Genomic DNA, 18,429 nt, shown 5'->3' on the forward strand with positions numbered 1-18,429 from the left:
CATGCTAGAGCAACTCTGGACACTCCTCACAGTCCCTAATTCCCCTGACAGTGTGAGGAGCACCAAACACTGGCACTGAACTTGTCTTGGTCCCTTCACGTGGTTCCTTTCACACCCTGGACCAATAAGCCAGAGTTGCTTATCTCAAGAGCCTCGAGTGTGAGGTTGCCCACCCACGCGAGTGACGCTCACACCCACCCCAAGCTGGGTCCCGTCTGGTGGCCCCCAACAGCTGAGCAGCGTGATTTTGCTAATTAAACCGCTTTCTTGTCTTTAATTAGCTGCATGTGAATCTTGTTGGGAAGTCTTGGATCCGTGAAGTAGTCTGGAATAAAAAGCAAAAAGAAGAAATCATCTATGCTCAGGGGAGGAGAACGGGAGGGGGACAGCATCCTCTGCTAAAACCTAGGATGGATTGGTCCTCGCAGGACTGCCACTGGGGCCTCCGCTCTCCAACACAATCTGAGGGTCCCAGCAAATCCTCCTGGCCACTGCCCCTGGAGCAGCTGAGGAAGGGTGCTCAGGAAGGGCGTCTGCAGGGACACTGCTGGAGCCATGGGAGGGCTCAGGGATTCTCTGGGTCTTCTGCTCCGGATCCATCTCGGGGCCTCAAATAAATACCAAGTGTTATTCTTGTCTTCTGCGCGGCTCGCCAGCTCCTCTGAAACATGCCTTCTCTGAGAATACCCGCAGAGAGAGGAAAGTGGGGCCCCAGGATGACGCCAGAGGGTTTTTATACACCCGCAGAAGTGAGTCAGAGGGAGCCGCATCTGCTGAAGCAGGCGCACTTAGCTTCAGTGAGGAGCTGTCTGAGGATGCAGCCAGCCCCCGGGGTTCACCGCACCCGAGAAATCGCCCAGCCCAGCCCCTTCCCTCCAAACACTGCTGACCTAAAGTCATTAGAAGCACCGGGGAGCCTTTGAAACCTCGGTCGCGCCACCCCCCAAGCCTAATTAAAGAACTCTCTAGGGATGGCCTGTGCAGCGTGTTTTTTAAAAAGCTCCCCGGGTGATTCTTAAGAGCAGCCAGGGTCGAACCACTTTAAGATTCCCAGGGAAAGGGCTGCCCGCATGTTCCTCTGGGAAGCTCAAAAGTCCTAACACTCTTCGCCATAAAGAAGTTCTGCCTCATTTCCTAACCGGCCTCCTGTGGAGGAAATGACAGCTGAGTGGGAATCCTGGGAACAGCCAAGGAGGAAGGACCCGCCGTGCAGGGAGAATCCCTGCTCTAGGCCAAAGTTCCCAGGCACCCTGCTTGCACAGGCTCTAACACCCCGGACTCACCTGCGGCAAATTCTAGGACGTTGTCTGGTCTTTTCAGAAACATTTCTCTGGAAAACATGAGGGGCAGGACGTCAGGCTGGCTGTGGCCACAGCTCCAGGCCTACTCTTTCCTGGAACAGATGGCCTCGAGCACCAATCCAAGGAATCAATAAACCCAGGGCCTCTGTTCATTCCTGGTTCTAGGGCAGGGAGCCAAACACCCCGAGCGGCAATCAGGGGGGCCTGTCATTCACAAACTTTTGTCACAGAACCCCTGGAAGCCCAGGGGCCGGAGGCAAACACAGAGAGCGGCTGCAGGTCCTGGAGGGCTCGCATGTGGACAGGAGGCCAGCTGTGAATCCAAGGAAGTTTAGCCTTGACTCCCCACGCGGGGAGTGTGGGGGATACAGTAAGCAGCAAAGATGAACTCCAGATGAGCAATTGCCCCTGTGGTATAGGAGACAGATACCACGAAGATGTCTCCCACCATGGAATTTTATAGTTCATAAAATGTGCTCACAAATAATAGCTACTTTGACAACATCCCTGTGAGATAGATTTTTGCTTTTTCTTTCTTTTCTTTTCTTTCTTTCTTTCTTTCTTTTTTTTTTTTTTTTGGTACTGGGGATTGAACTCTGGAGCATTATACCTCTAAGCCATACTCACAGTCTTTTATTTTATTTTTTTTTTTTACTTTTTTTGGTGGTGGTACTGGGTTTCCTGGAAACCCTTCTACCTCCGGGCTACACTCCCAATTTTTTTTATTTTATATAAAATATTAAAATATTTTATATTTTTATTTGGAAACAGGGTCTCTTAAGCCAGCAAGGCTGGCTTCAAACTTGTACAATCCTCCTGTCTCCGCCTTCCAGGTGTGGGGGATTACAAGCCTGCGCCACTGAGGAGGTAGAAAAGAAGTAGGCAGGTAGGGAAGAGGCCACGGTAGAAAAACTTAATTTCCTGAGGGGCAACAAATACTAATTAACTTCCAAGGCTCCTAAAAAGAGACCAGCCCTTCCAAGGTTCAGAGATAAGAATGACCAAAGCTTCACAAAACCATCTGTTTACTAATCAACAAACCCAGGAGACATCCCTGGAGCAAATCTGACACCTCTACTGAAAGAAGAAGACCCCTCAAAGGACATGCAAATACCCTATGCAAATTTTAAGAACTGCCTCCCAGACTCCAAGGAACAGAGGACATACAGAAATATATAAACCCCTAGAGCAGTCACCAGGATGGTTACCCACTCTGGGAACCCCTCCCCTTTGGGGAGCTTTTCTCTCTCTCCTGCAGGTCACATTGGCTTTGAGAGAAGGTGGGGTACAATTGAAGGCATTCGGCTTGGGCTACCCTCAAGTATTGTCTTGAAGGCAGCTGCTGGGGACCAGAGTCCCGACAGCCCTTAGGGGTGTTCTGCCACTTTTCCCTATTCTCTGCTGCTTCCAATAAACTTCTCACTCCCCTTCCTGTCATCTACGGGTGTCATTCTTCGCTCGCTGCAGACAAGAATCCGGTAGGGAAACACGGTGTTTTTTCTCAAGAAACCCCGTTTCACCACTACGCCCAGCTATATTTTTCCATTTTGAATCAGGGTCTCACTAGGTTGCTGAGAGTCTTGCTACATTGCTGAGGCTGACCTCGAACCTGTGATCCTTCTGTCAAAGCCTTCCAAGTACTGGGCTACAAGCATATGCCACTATGCCTGGCCTGCCTGGGTATTTATGAAAACGTTAATAAAACCTTTCTGGCCGGGCGTGGTGGTGCACACTTGTAATCCCAGTATTCTGGAGGCTGAGACCAGAGAATCACGGTTCTCAGACAGCCTTGCTGCTTACTGAGGCCCTTTGCAACTCAGTGAGACCCTGTTTCAAAATAAAGAATAAGCCAGGCGTGGTGGCACATGCTTGTAATCCCAGCATTCTGGAGGCTGAGACTGGAGGATCACGGTTCGCAGAAAGCCTCAGCTACTTAGTGAGGCCCTCTGCAACTCAGTGAGACCCGGTTTCAAAATAAAGAATAAAAAAAATAGGGCAGGGGGTGTAGCTAGGAGGTTGAATGCACTGGGTTCCATCCCCAGACCAGCCCCCCCCAAAAAAAAAAAAAAAACACCTTTCTACAAATTCACACATAGTCATTGTATCTCCGGCCTCAAACCTGAGGTTTCTAGGTACCTAAAACAAATGGGTTTTCTTTTTTTGGCTTTTTTGGGGGACTAGGGATTGAGCCCAGGAGCATTCTACCTTCAACCCGCCCCCTTATCTGTGCTCTGAGGCTGGCCCCGAACCTGTGATCCTCCTGTCTCAGCCTCTTAAGTGCTGGGATTCCAGGCAGGTGCCACCACACCTGGCCTAAAGTTTGCTTCATACGCTTCATTTTTCATGTCCAAAATTGAGGGTATTAAGAGTTTTAGCAGGGCATGGTGATACACACTTGCAATCTTTGTACTTGGGAGGCCAAGACAGGAAGATGGAAGACTTGAGGACAGCCTCAGCAAGGAGTGAGCCTCTAGACCACCTAGTGAGACCATGTCAAAACAAAAGATAGAAAGGGTTGGGGGTATAGCTCTGCTGAGAGGCAGAATAATCCCCCTGGGCTCAATCCCTAGTACCCATGCCCACAAAGAATATTACACACTGTATTTCTCTTATACACTGGAGAGGTGTAACTTCCAGCCATGATCACTGGAATCCAGAAAACCCAAGAGATGAATTCACTTCCCCCCAAAGAAAAAGGTTCAGAGCATCTCATGGCTTGGAGCAGGTCAAAGCAGGGTCCGAGGACAGATGGGGACAAGCAAGCTGCCCGCCAGGGAGGGGGCAGTAAGGGAAGTGCCGGGCTGTCCCTGCAGCCCCGCCCCAGCCTTGCTAGGCTTCCTCCCGGAAGCCTCCTCCACCCCATCCCCAGCGCTCTGATCCTGGTGTTTGTGAGCACTGCAAATGGGAATTTAATTCAGACTGTCAGCATTTATACCCAGCACCCAGGATGGCACCCTGGTCATGCTGTCCTTCCTAAAGGGAAAAGGTACAAACATAGACCCCCATGCCCCCGTGTGACACCGACAGGCTCTTGAGCCACCCTGCCCAGGCCTCACCCTGGCCCCAGCGAACCGGCCTGCACAGAGAGCCCGGCCGGTTGCAGTCTCCCCTGCGCCTTGCCCTCGCCGCCCTCCAGTCGGCTGCCCCTTGGAGAAGAATAATGCGCTCCGAAAGTACGCAAAGCTCAGCCACATGGTGGCACACGCCTGTAATTCCAGCACTTGGGAGGCTGAGACAGGAGGATCGCAGATGCAAGGCCAGCCTTAGCAACTTAGCAAGGTCCACAGAGACTTAATGAGAGCCTGTTTCCAAGTAAAAGAAGGTGGCTGGGGGTGTAGCTCAGAGGTAGTAGAACATGCCTGGGTTTAATCACTGGTTCCACACACACAGAGCAGCCTCGAAGGCTGTTTTCCCAGGAGGTGTGTGTATCTGTGTGTGAGTAAGTGTGACTGTGTGTGTGTGTGTGTGTGTGTGTGTGTGTGTGTGTTGCTGGGGATGAACCCATGGCCTCACGCATGCTAGGCTAATGCCCCCCCTGAGCCAAACCCCGGCCCTGAGGCATCTGAGCAGAGCACAGAGGAAGCACAGGGGGGGTGGGGGGAGCACCGAGGGTCTGGATCCCAGATCAGCTCGTTGAAGAGGCTACTTTGCTGCTCAGACCTTGACTTGTCTCACCTGTAAAATGAAAACGATAAGCCGGGCGTGATGGCGCATGCTTGTCATCCCAGCATTCAGGAGGCTGAGACAGGAGGATTGCGGTTCGTGGACAGCCTCAACTACTTAGTGAGGCCCTCCACAACTCAGTGAGACCCGGTTTCAAAATCAAAGAATAAAATAAATAGGGCTGGGGGTGTAGCTTGGAGGTCGAATGCCCCTGGGTTCCTTCCCAAACCCAAAAAGAAAAAAAATTTATTTGGGCGTAGTAGTGCACACACTTGTAATCCCTGTACTGGGGAGGCTGAGACAAGAGGATTGCAATTCAAAGCCCGCCTTCAAAATTTAGGGAGGCTCTCAGCAACCTAGTGAGACCCAGTTTCCAAACAAAATTAAAATCAGGCCAGGAGTATAGCTTGCAGGTAGAATGACTCTGGGTTCTTCAATCCCCAGTACAAAAGAAAAAACAAAAAACAAGATTTAAAAATGGGCAAGGGGCGTAGCTTGGAGGTAGAATGCCTGCGGAGTTCAATCCCCAATCCTCTTCCCCCAAAAAAGATGTCACGCGTTGTGTGGCCACTGGGAACACACACGGCTCTGCCAGCTTGGAGAATGGACCAGTAACAGAAGCAGAAGATTGACGAGGCTGAGAATACAATGCGCTGCGGTGACGGCTGAGGCAGCCCCGCCCGTGTGCGATGCCTGCATGTGGACGCCATTAGTATTCATTCATTCACTCATTCACTCATTTATTATTTTTTTATTTTGCAGGTCTGGGGATGGAACCCAGGGGCATTCTACCTCTGAGCTCCCCCCCCTTCCCTATTTTTTATTCTGTTTTTTTTTTTTTTTTTTTTTTGGTGGTACTGGGGGTGGAACCCAGAGGTTTTCTACCTCCGGGCTATACTCCCAGACCTTTTTAAAAAATATTTTATTTGGAAACAGGGTCTCACTAAGTTGCTGAGAGCCTCACTAAGTAGCTGAGGCTGTCTTTGAACCCGTGCAATCCTCCTGTCTCAGCCTCTCAAGCTGAGAGGCTGGGGGATTACAAGCGTGCACCACCACACCCGGCTCTTTTTATTCTATATTTTGAAATAGAGTCTCACTAAGTAGCTGAGGCTGTCCGAGAACCGCGATCCTTGTCTCAGCCTCCCGAATGCTGGGATGACAAGCATGCACCACCACGAGACAGGGCTGTTAGTTCCATCCATGGCCTCACCGTGATTTTTTTTTCTTCCCTTAAATTTTTTTCCTTTCATCCCATTAGGAGATTTTTTTCATTCAAGCAAATGCCAGGCTGAGATGCAGCGTGGGAGAAGAGAACGTGCTCCAGGAAATGCGCAAATGGTCGTCTTGTGCCCAAGGCTTCCAACCCTCCAAGTTTTTCCTTATTTATTCATTTCTGTGTGTGTGTGTGTGTGTGTGTGTGTGTGTGTGTGTGTGGTACTGGGGGTGGAACCCAGGGACTTTTCTACCCCCGGGCTTCACTCCCAGACCTATTTTATACTTTATTTGGAAACGGGGTCTCACTAAGTTGCTGAGAGCCTCACTAAGTAGCTAAGGCTGGCTTCGAACCTGCACGGTCCTCCTGTCTCAGCCTCCCAAGCAAGGGGATTACAAGTGTGCGCCACCATGCCTGGCTGAGTTTTCCTTATTTTAGAATGATTATTATTTGGGGGGGGGGTATTGGAGATTGAACCCAGGGCATTCTACCGCCAAGCTACTCCCCCTACCCTATTTTTTATTCTGTATTTTGAAACAAGGCCTCATTAAGTTGCTGAGAGCCTCACTAAGTAGCCGAGGCTGGCCATGAACCTGTAATCCTCCAGTCTCAGCCTCCCAGGTACTGGGATTACAAGTGTGCGCCACCAGGCCGGGCCTCTTGAAGTTTCTCTACAGGACTTCTCCTGTAGGGAAGGGTCAGATAGTTGAATTTCTCAAGCTCTGCTTGTGATCTTGACCAGCTCCTCTGGCTGAGAACAGTGTTCTTCACCCGAGTCTACCTTTTGCTTTCTCAATGCAGATTCCCCCTTCCAAGTGTCATAATAGCATATATTTATCTATACAGTTAAAGTGATGGTATTATTATTATTATTGTTTTGTTATTATTATTATTATTAATTATTATTATTATTATTTGGTACTGGAGATTGAACTCAGTGGCATTCTACTTCTGAGCTGCATCCCTAGCCCATTTTATTTTTATTTTGAAACAGGGCCTCACGAAATTGCTGAGGCTAGCCTTCAACCTGCAATTCTCTTGTCTCAACCTCCCAAGTAGTACAATTACAGGTCTGCACCACCATGCCTAATTGAATATTATTTGTATGTGTGTGTGTGTGGTACTGAGGGTGAAACCCAGAGGCTTTTCTACCTCCAGGCTACACTCCCAGACCTATTTTATGTTTTATTTGGAAACAGGGTCTCACTAAGTTGCTGAGAGCCTCACTAAGTAGCTGAGGCTGGCTTCGAACCTGTGCGATCCTGTCTCAGCCTCCCAAGCATGGGGATTACAAGCCTGCGCCACCACGCCTGGCAAATATTAATATTTTTAAGAATTTAGAAGCTAGGCATGGTAGTGCTCATGTATAATCTCAGTACTTGGGAGGCTGAGACAGGAGGATCTCAGGTTCGAAGACAGCCTCGACAACAGAGTGAGACTCAGCAACATGGTGAGTCTGTTTCAAAGTAAAAAATAAATAAATATGGGGCTGGGGGTGAAGCTCGGAGGTAAAATGCCCCTGGGTTCCATTCTCTCTCTCTCTCTCTCTCTCTCTCTCTCTCTCTCTCTCTCTCACACACACACACACTTCCTAACTTTTAAGAAATGAAAATCAAGACCCCAGTGGTGGCCCACACGCTTGTAATCCCAGCATTTGGGAGGCTGAGATTGGAGAATCACGGTTCGCAGCCAGCCTCAGCTACTTAGTGAGGCCCTTTGCAGCTCAGTGAGACTCTATTTCAAAATGAAGAATAAAAAGTAGGGCTGGGGGTGTAACTCGGAGGTAGAATGCCCCCGGGTTCCATCCTCAGGACCGAAAAAAAAAAAAAAAAAGCAACAGGTGGTTAGGTTCAGAAAAGCGGGAGCCATGCATCTTCGCTTACCACCGGCAAGACTGGGTCTGAATTTCCTTCTGGACGCCCAAGGCGGGGTGGAAGGCCACCTACCTGAAGAAGCCGCTCAGAAGCAGCCCCACCTCCTTGTGGGTCCTCAGGTACTTTTCGTTGGCAATCCGGGTCTGGATCTGGGGGCCAGAGCAAAGGTCACGTTCCCAAGAGAGGACGGGTCTGGGGTTCCACCCTGGGGGTAAGTCCTGGGGGGAACGACGCGGGCAATTAACCCAGGTCTTGCAGGAGCCTCCCAGATGAGCGTAGATTTGCCCCCTCCCCGCTGCGGGGGCTGGGGTGGGGCGGGGGCCTTAGCGGAGGTCGGATCATAACCTAACTAGATGCTGCTGCCAACACCGGGGCCCACTGCTCCGCCCGGTTCCCTGCTTCGGCTCTTCTTGGGCTCTCAGACGCCTTTCGGGATCGGCCCAGGAACCCCGAAAGCCCGAGGCCGGCCGGGGCGGGCCTCCCCGGAGCCCCCTGCCCTGCCCCTGGGTCGCCCCCGCCCCGCTCCCTGCCCTGGGCCCCGATCCCGTGCAGCTGCAGCTTGAGGGGCCGCGGCCGCACCTTGAAGTTTCGCAGCTGCTCCTGCTGCGCGGGGCTCAGCGCCCCGGGGTCCGGCCCCAGCAGCCGGCCCTGCGGAGTCGTCGCCATACTGCGCGGTCGTCAAGGCGACGGGCCAGGGCCGGGAGGCCACGCCCCCGAACAAACCAAGCCCCCAAAATGTCACGCCTCTGGGAGGCCACGCCCACTCGCCGCCCTCTTCAGCCAAGGGGGAGGGGCTGAGATCCCTGGGGCGCGCGGTTCCCAGGAGTCACGGCGCAGCGCTGGGGGTGTCTTTAAAGGTTTTAATTTTCCAGAGTTGAGAACTGATCTTTGAACTTAATTGTATAGAGAATGAGCTTTCTGCCGGCTGGGCGTGGTGGTACACGCTTGTAATCCCAGTATTGAGGAGGCTGAGACAGGAGGAACACTCAGCTACTTAGGCTGTCAGCAACTTAGTGAGACCCTGTTTCCATAAATTATTAACTAGGGCTGAGGGGGTAGCCCGGAGGTAGAAAGCCCCTGGGTTCCACCCCCAGTACCATACACACACACACACACACACACACACACACACACACACACAAATGGGTCTTGGAGTGTAGCCTGGAGGTAGAAGGCCCCTGGGTTCGCTTGTTCAAAGCCAGCCTCAGCTACTTAGTGAGGCTCTCAGCAATTTAGTGAGACCCTGTTTCCAAATAAAGTATAAAATAGGTCTTGGGAGTACCTTGGAGGTTGAGGCCCTCCAGTACTGGGCTCCATCCCCAGTACTGCGCGCGACACACACACACACACACACACACACACACACACACACACACAGAATGAGCTTAGCCCAGCATGGCGGTGCAGCCACCGAGGGGCATTCTACCTCTGAGCTACACCCCCAGCTTTGTTTTTTATTCTTTATTTTAAAACAGGGTCTCTCTGAGTTGCAGAGGGCCTCACTAAGTAGCCGAGGCTGTCCACAAACCTGCAATCCTCCCGTCTCAGCCTCCCGAATGCTGGGATTACAAGCGTGCGCCATCCTACAGGGCAAATCCTAAACGATTGCTCCCACTCTCAATCGAATAAGGGAGGGGAAAGGTCTTCAAGGTTTGTTCTTTCAGTGTCTAATTAGGAAGGGCAAGTGAAACAAAGATGGAGATTAAAACAGCATTCTGGAAAGGGCCAGAGCCTGCCTTCAATGTCAAGGCACATGTGGGGCTTCCGCGACCCAACCGCGGCGCCCAGCAGAGGTCTCCTGAGGATGGAGGAAGGAACCCGAGATGGAGGCTGTCTCAGATTTGTGAACAACTGTCCCGAGGAGCAAGGAAGTAGGACGAGAGACAAGCTCGGCTGCTGGACCACAGCGGAGCATCTCGGTGGTCGGCCTCTGTCTCAGCAAACGCTAAGCCAAGCCGTCAAAATCTTGGCGGCTACCAGGGCAGGCAGGGGGGTACACGCCTCTTCCTGGGAACCTCATCTGGGTTCATAATCAATTTGTCTGTTTTGTAGAAGAGAGAGTTAATAGAGTGAGAGGGAGATAAGCGACCATCTGGCAGTTAGTTATTTTCCTGCAGGAGCAGAGCTTAACCACAGGTGAATATCCCCCGCACTGGGCAAGACCTCTTTCTGCCCTGCACCTCGGGGAAGCCCCAGTGGAATCTCCAGACCTGTGCTGGACACGCTGGTCTCCCCGACGCTCCTGAAAATACCCCCTGGATCTTGAAGGTTCAGTGTGAAAAAAATGTAAAGTATCTCATTAATAAATTTATGAAATGTTGGAATAGTATCTTGGTATAGCAGGTTCAATAAAAGTATGTTCAGAGCAATTTTACTTGTTTCCTTTTACTTTTTTGTGTTTGTGTGTGGTACTAGGGATTGAACCCAGAGGTGTTCTACCTCTGAGCTACAGCCCTAGCCATATTATTTTATTATATCATCATTATTATTTATTATTATTATTATTATTATTATTATTATTATTATTATACTGGGAATGGAACCCAGGGGCATTCTACCTCTGAGCTACATTCCCAGCCCTATATTTTATTCTTTATTTTGAAACGGTCTCACTGAGTTGCAGAGGGCCTCACTAAGTAGTTGAGGCTGTCCGCAAACCGTGATCCTCCTGTCTCAGCCTCCTGAATGCTGGGATTACAAGCATGCACCACTATGCCTGGCTTGTTTTATTTTGAAACAGGGTCTTATAGGTTAATGAGAGTCTCACTACTTGCGAAGGCTGCCCTCGAACCTGCATCCTCCTGTTTCAGCTTCCCAAGTACTTTGTGAGGCCCTCACAAAGTCAGTGAGACCTGGTTTCAAAATAAAGAATAATAAAAAAAAGTAGGGCAGGGGGTATAGCTCGGAGGTCGAATGCCCCTGGGTTCCATCCCCAGACCTGCAAAATAAACAAACAAACAAACAAACAAGAAATAGGGTCTCTCGAGCTGGGCGTGGTGGTGCACGCTTGTAATCCCAGTACTTGGGAGGCTGAGACGGGAGGATCACACATGTTCGAAGTCAGCCTCAGCTACTTAGCGAGGCCCTTTGCAAATCAGTGAGACCCTGTTTCAAAATGAAAATATAAAATAGGTCAGGGATGTAGCCCAGAAGTAGAGGCCCCTGGGTTCCATCCCAGGACCACAAAAAGAAAAAGAAAAGAAAAAGAAAAAGAAATAGGGTTTCTCAAGGTGGGCGTATTGGCGCACACTTGTAATCCCAGCATTTGGGAGCCTGAGACGAGAGGATCCCAGTTTGCGGACAGCCTCAGCAACTGAGTGAGGCCCTTTGCAACTCAGTGAGACCCTGTTTCAAAATAAAGAATAAGCCGGGCGTGGTGGCGCACGCTTGTAATCCCTGCGCTTGGGAGGCGGAGACAGGAGGATCGGGCAGGTCCGAAGCCAGCCATGCTGGCTTAAGAGACCCTATTTCCAAATTAAAAAAAAAAAGCATTAAAAATTAAAAAAAAAAATAAGTCTGGGAGTGTAGCCCTGAGGTAGAAGGGTCTCCAGGAACCCCAGTGCCACCAAAATAAAAAAATAAATAGGGCTGGCGGTGTAGCTGGGTGTAGAATGCCCCTGAGTTCCATCCCAAGAAAAAGAAAAAAGAACGAAAGAAAGAAAAGAAGAAAAAATGTAGGGTTTCTCATTAAGTTTCTTTTTTTTTTCCTCTGAGCTACATTCCCAGCCTTATTTTTATTTTTTATTTTGAAGCAGAGTTTTGTTAGGTTGATGGGGCCATCACTAAGTTGCTGAGGCTGGTTGCGAACGTGCAATCCTCCTGCTCTCCCTCCCAAGTGTTGGGATTTCAGGCGTGGGCCACCATGCCTGTCTCAATAATCTTTTTATATAGTTTTGATGACAGAGGAATATGAATGAGGCTAAACTTGGGGGTGGCGAGCAGAGAAAGTACCTTGGAGGGATTAGGGCTTGAAGCCTGGTTTTCTCCTTTAAAGAATTTCCACAGAATGGGCCTCTGAGTATCAGGGTTTTCCTCCCGGCCCCTTTTTTTTTTTTGGTACTGGGGGTTGAACCCAAGGGCATTCTATACCCCCAGGCGTCTTTTATTCTCTATTTGGAAACAGAGTCTTACTAAATTGCAAAGGGCCTCACAAATTGATGGGGAACTTCCCTTCTGTCTCAGCCTCCCAAGTACTGGGATTACAAGTGTGCAGCCATCACACCCACCTAGCTCTTCCCACTCTGTACTGGGGATTGAACCCAGGGGGTTCGACCTCTGAGCTACACCCTCAGCCCTATTCTATTTTTAATTTTCAAACAGGGTCTCACTAAGTCATTGAGGGACTGCTCTAAATTGCTGAGGCTGGCCTTGAACCTGCAATCCTCCTGTGCCCAAGTTTGGGGATTACAGGTGTGCACCACCACACCTGTTCTCCAGTCTATACCTCACAGGAATTCCATCCCCCATGTCCTGAAAGAAAATCAAAGATACACCTCCAGTTGCTGGCCCAGAAGGGCCCGTCCAGACCCCCCATTCTGCTAAAGTTAGCCTCCCCTCTTGGACCGCCACCTCCACTCCGAGCCCGTAAGGCAAACAAGGCCTGGGAGACATTTCACTGCCTGCAGCTGTCTGTGCAGTTACCGACTGGCAGGAGGGGTGTGAGGAGTTCATTGAAATTCATTTCTGTGAATGTTTAATATTTCAATTAACGTGATTAGGTCCAAGCCTCAATGAGCAGAGGAGTCGCAGAAGACAGGATAACGAGATCAGTGGGACCCTGGGCTGCCTCTCCTCCTCCCAAAAAGGATGTGCTCTGTTCAGCATCTCTGGAAACACCAAGATCAGATTAGAAGGCCTGAAAGGAGCGGCGGGGGTGGGGGCAGGAGAGTGGAAGCTAGATGTGTTTGCACTTCCTGACTCCCTGTAACACTGGACCCTTCTTCTGAGCATCCACCAGTGTCCTCCACTCGGGATCCAGAGAATGAAGCATGCTCGGCCTCCATCTATACGCCTGTGGGAATGGGCTCCGGGCCACAGAGACCCAGGCCAAGGAAAGATGGCAGGTGGTCCCAAGGGATCGAGCTGCAGAAAGAAGGATGTGCTCTCGCAGGACTTAAAGGAAAGAGGAAGCCGGCCAGGCGTGGTGGTGCACACTAGTAATCCCAGGACTTGGGAGGCTGAGACAGGAGGGTCCAGGTTCGAGGATGGCCTCAGCTACTTAGTGAGGCCCTCTGCAACTTAGTGAGATCCTATTTCCAAATAAATAAATAGGACTGGGGATGTAGCTCAAAGGTAGAATTCCCCCGGATTCCACCCCTAGTCCCAGCAATAAATATAAACAAATAAACACATAAATAAATGAACTCCGGAGGCAGACAGCACAGGCACCCATCAACCTCAACGAGACTTCTTTTTGGCTGCGAGGCTTGGGCAAGTTACTTAATCGTCCCTTGCTCGTTTTCTTCTCCTCTATTTTGAGATAATGATAGAACCCACACCATGGGGCGGTGGTGAGGGTTTAATGAGTTAGACAGAGTAGCACACTTGGAACAATGCCTGGGGACACCGCGAGTGCCATAGAAAGGCGGTTCCTGTTATTTCGTTTCCAGAAGAGGAGGCACTTGCGGGGGCCAGCTCAGGAATGCGGGTCCTGCTGAGACGCCCCACCCTAGGGTGACAAAGGGATACGGGGAGGTAGGGTGTCCACAAAAGCTGCGACGAGCCCTGGCCAGCCAGCGGGGCCACTGCTCCAGGTCTGAGGTTAGCAGATACCCCGACTCCGGCTGGGCGGGGCTGTGAGTGGAGGGGCGGCGCTTTCCCCAGATCACATGCCAATCATGCATGATTGACGTGGAGCCGCGTGCCAATCAGGCATGGAAAGAAGTCTAATTGTTTTGGGGGCGTCGTGGCCCCCAGATGTCCCTTAACGTCCCTAAGCTACCTGAGTCCATCAGAGGGAATCCCACCCAACTGGGAGCCTCCCCACCGGAGGGGTCCGGAGTCTGATTCCCGGGCATGGAGTGTTCTCTAAGCACCTACTATGCGCAAATAAGACCCGGGGAGAGTAAAAGGCTGAATTAAAGGCTGTCTGGTCTTCCAGGGGCTCGCAAGTGAGAACTCCCGCTGCCAGCCTCCCGCCCACACAACTCACACGCGACCCCCGGGGGAGGGAAGGGGGCGTCGGCAAATGCCAGGACGCCGTCGTTTCTCCTGGCTCCTTCTCTGGAAAAGATAGGCTTCTCTCTGAGCACAGCCAGCTCAGTCGGCCCGGGTCCCCCAGACCCCAGGGCCCGCTCCCCTCACGGCGACACCTCCCTCCTCCCCCGCCCGCCCGGCTCCTCCAGCCCAGTTTCTCGCCGGCTCGCGGCTCTGGGCTCCCCTCTCTCCCCACCCCAGCTCCCCCACCTCCTGGGTTTTCTCTTCCAGCACCGGGGACAGCTCCAGCCCCCGGAACAATGGACCCCACCTTAGGGCTCCTCTGCAAATTCTCCATTTTAGCGCCTTGCCCAGCTCCTGCGTGGGGAGTGAGGCGGGGGGAGGACTGCCGTCCACGGGACCAGCCGCTCTTCTGGGGGTGGGAAAGGGAGTCGGGCGGGTGGAGGCAGAAAGAGGGCGTGGCCCGCGCCCGGATTGTGCGTCCCTCTCCGGGGTAGAGAATTTGTCCTCCGCCCCTGAGACTGACATCACTGCTGTCAGGGGAAAGGCGGTGGGATGGGGAGGGGGTGTGCAGGGGGAGGTTTTTGTTGAGGAGCGAGCGGCCGGAGAGCAGAGCTCCGGGACCCAGGTGACCGGGCAGGCAGGCAGCCCCGGCGGCAGGAGCAGCGCAGCCGCCCAGGCCCGGGGCGGGAGGGGTGGGGGGCCGAGGGAGGAGCCGAAGGGGCGGCGGGGCCCAGGGACCCCGGCCCGCCGCCGCCAGCGCCCCAGCGCCGGGCTCAGGGACCTTCGCCCAGCAGGAGGACCAGCCTCGGGGGAGGTGCCCGGCCGGGCAGCCCGCGGGAGCCACCTGCCCACAGCGGCTCCGGCCCCCTCCCGCCGCCCCGGGCCCCCACCGCCCTGCCCCGGCCCCTTCCCACCTCCAGCTCTGTGGGCACCCCCAGCCCCAGCCCTCGAGTCCCGGCGCCCCCTAAGCCTTCAGGTCCTGGCCGCACTGCCCCCGGCCTGGGACATCTGCCAGATCTGCGGGAGGGAGAGGGGGGCTCGGGCTATGCCCCCGGCGGCATGACAGCGTCCGCCTAGACCCCTGACCCCGGCCCTCAACCGTCCGGCCTCCTTTGTGTGGAGAGCCTCTCCTCGCTGGGCAGTGTGGTGGGGGGCCGAGGGGAAAGCCCAGCCCCGCTGGGCCCGCCCGCCCCGGCGCACGCCTCAGTGTGGGCAGCCCCCGGCCTCTGGCCGCTCCCTGCTCCCCGGCCCCCTCCTGGGCCGCCCCGATGAAGGAGCCGGATGCCATCAAGCTGTTTGTGGGGCAGATCCCGAGGCATCTGGAGGAGAAGGACCTGAAGCCCATCTTCGAGCAGTTTGGGCGGATCTTCGAGCTGACTGTCATCAAGGACAAGTTCACCGGGCTGCACAAGGGTGAGGGGCCTGGAGGGGGAGGCGGAGACCGGCGCTGGTCCAGGGGGCTACAGAGACAGAGAATTCAGGGCTGGGGACTGTGGATGGAGGGGCTGAAAGAGAACTCTCCAGTGTCAGGGGATTCCAACACAGACGACTCAGGGCGGCTCTTTTGGGGGTGAAACGTTGCCAAGAAGGGTGCAGAGTCCAAGAGGGAAGGGGGTGTTGATGTCTAGGGTAAACTCAAGAAAGGACAAGGGGCCGGAGAGCTGGCCCAGGAGATAAGGAACCGGACAGGTGTGTGGGGGGGCAAGACTGAAAATCTGAGTAGCCTCAGACAATGTTGGGCTGGGGGTCAGGACTTGGGGACAGGACTTCAGAGTAGAGATGGCCGGGGCAGGGTAACCCCGGGCGTGGAGATCAGTGTGGGTCCAGGAGGTGCGAGGGGACTTGGAAAGTTGAAAGGGAGGAGGCCCCTGAGGTCTCCAGGGCCGCGAGGCTAACCGGCTGGCCCTGGGATCAGCACTTGGAGAGCCAGAAAGGGGGAGACAGCCAGGAATAGGGGAAACGTGAGGCACGCTGGTGGCCAGGATGGAGGGAAGGGAGGGGGGCCGCTGAAGAGGAGCTAGCTGGGCCCCTTGCCTGTCCGGCCATCATGGGCTGCTAAGGGCACCTCTGGGTCTCGCCCCCCACCCCGGCTGCCTCCCCACTCCAACAAGCAGAGGAGGGCACAGTGGGAAAACTCCCCAGTCCTCGGCCTCCCGGGGGGCAGGGGCACCCCTCAGGGAAGGGAGATGGGCACTGGGCACCCACCACCATCTCCGCCTCTCCCCCCCAGGATGTGCCTTCCTGACATACTGTGCCCGCGATTCAGCCCTGAAGGCCCAGAGCGCCCTGCACGAACAGAAGACGCTTCCAGGGGTGAGTGCTGTCCTGGGCAGGACCTGGATCCAGGTGAAGGGGGGCGGCCCCTGCTCAGCCGCAGGCCCACCTCTTCTCTCCGTCCCCTGGAAGTTTCTCTCTCCTCCTGGCACCCAGCTGATGGCTGCTTTCCTCTCAGCCCACCTGGGGGGAGGGAGAGAGTGACACTTCTGAGCAGCCCCTCCCCCACTCCCTAGGGTGAGGCCGAAGGGGGCTTCGCCATCCCTGAACACCAAGCATGCACTCTTTAGGGACCTTGCAGGGCAAGGTTGGGGAGGGGTGGGTTGACCTCAGGGTGCTGTTTTCGGGGCTCAGACAGGCTCCCCCTGTGTCTCCCAAGAAGAGCCTGGGGAGCAGAGCCACGGGGCTTCATGGGAGATCGGGGCCAGGCCAGGGCAGGCTGCCCTTGTGGAGGGTCAGGCCTGGCCCTGCTAGATGTGCCCCCAGGAGGCGGTGGCTCCCCCTGGAAGCGCACATCTCTGTGTCTTCTTCTCAGTCAGCCCTGTATGTAGACTGTCCTGAGCCTGGGCTGACAACTGAGGACAGAAAAAAAGACTCTCAGACTGTCCCCCCTCAGCAAGCTAGAAAAAGGAAGCCTTATCCCCCCCCCCACTCTCTTTTTTTTTTTTGTACCTGAGTTTGAACCCAAAGGCATTCTACCCTGCAGTTATACACCCAGACCCTTTTAATTTTTATTAAGGGTCTCACTAAGTGGCTGAGGAACCTCAATCCTCCTGTCTCGGCCTCCTGAGTACTGAGACTCCAGGCCCCTGGCCGCCCCATTTTCTTTAGCTGCTTCAGTTTTCTCCTGGACTCTGAATCCCAGGAAGTCCTTCCTGAGACCTAACCCCACCCTCCTTTCAGCAAACATTGGCTCCATAGGGCCTGGCGCTGGAGACCCATCTGTCTCAGACTCTGCCTTTTCCACCACACTGGAAGAGGGGAAGGTGCTGATTCTCCAGCTCTCCCTGGGAGGGAAAGAGATCCAGGACACCTAGATCTGGTAGCTCCAACCACCCCCAAACCTGGAATCCTTCAGAAGGCCTTCCTGGCCCCCAGCCCTTGAGATCGGTGGTTGGGAAGGTGGCCCAGCCGTCCCTCCCCAGCCAGAGCCCCAGGGTGCCTGTGAGCAGGCTCCAGGACCAGGGCTAGTGTGTGAGCAACCCCCATGTGTGGGCACACGGGGTCCCTCCTCGCCGTTCTTTTCTGAAGGTCCCTAACAAGGGGGAGAGAGAGAGAGAGAGAGAGAGAGAGAGAGAGAGAGAGAGAGAGAGAGAGAGAGAGAGAAAGAGAACCCAAATGGGGAGTTGGATGAGCGTCATGGCTGACACATCCTCCCCAGTGGGGACATCTATGTGTCCAGGCCCTTCGGGGGCCTTCAAAGCTCAATAAAGCCCCGTGCAGGGTGTGGAGAGGCCTTCTGGAGAGCTCAGGCCCCAGTGGGGGCGAGAGGAAAGGGAGCCAGGTTAATGATTGTCTAGCTGGCTCCAGGGTTCCCAGGTGGCAGCCAGCGCCCGCCCTGGCCTTGTACCAGGGAGCTGAACCCAAAGGCACCTGGCTGAGTTTCCACAGGAAATAGAAAGTCCCCCCCTCCAAAGGGGACCCCGATGCTGGGGCGTGGGGAGCAGACCAGGGCACTCAGAGGAGAAGGTCTGACCAAGCCCTGCAGCAGCCTTTACTATGCTCTTCCCTCAGACGTGTGTGTGTGTGTGTGTGTGTGTGTGTGTGTGTGTGTGTGTGTTGGCTGCTACATGATTCTGTTGGGAAGTTCTTTCTACTGTCTGATTTCCAAGCAATCCTGTTGCAGGTTCTTAGATCTCCTCTCTCCTCTCTCTCCTCCTTCTCTCCTCTCTCCCCCTCTCCCTTCTCCCCTCTCCCCTCTCCCCTCTCCCCTCTCCTCTCTCTC

General features: G+C 53.8%; 2 protein-coding genes across 5 annotated transcripts in view; one reads left to right on the plus strand and one right to left on the minus strand.

The window, feature by feature from the left end:
* Positions 1 to 254: 254 nt before the first annotated feature.
* On the minus strand, positions 255 to 8,717 carry RIIAD1 (regulatory subunit of type II PKA R-subunit domain containing 1; the record flags this gene model as incomplete). Its single annotated transcript, XM_080691603.1, has 4 exons — positions 255 to 325; positions 1,284 to 1,330; positions 8,124 to 8,200; positions 8,631 to 8,717. 4 exons carry the CDS (start codon positions 8,715 to 8,717, stop codon positions 255 to 257), a joined length of 282 nt encoding a protein of 93 aa, XP_080547729.1.
* Positions 8,718 to 15,478: 6,761 nt separating this feature from the next.
* Positions 15,479 to 18,429, plus strand: part of CELF3 (CUGBP Elav-like family member 3) — a gene marked incomplete at its 5' end in the record, with an annotated part of 13,870 nt that continues 10,919 nt past the window's right edge. For all 4 annotated transcript variants that reach the window (XM_080690733.1, XM_080690734.1, XM_080690736.1 and 1 more), the window contains 2 exons: positions 15,479 to 15,623; positions 16,441 to 16,523. In XM_080690733.1, the coding sequence (XP_080546859.1) occupies positions 15,479 to 15,623; positions 16,441 to 16,523 (228 nt within the window). The remainder of the gene's footprint in view (positions 15,624 to 16,440; positions 16,524 to 18,429) is intronic.

Source organism: Muscardinus avellanarius (assembly GCF_963383645.1).
Source record: "Muscardinus avellanarius genome assembly, chromosome: 3".
Lineage (NCBI taxonomy): Eukaryota > Metazoa > Chordata > Mammalia > Rodentia > Gliridae > Muscardinus > Muscardinus avellanarius.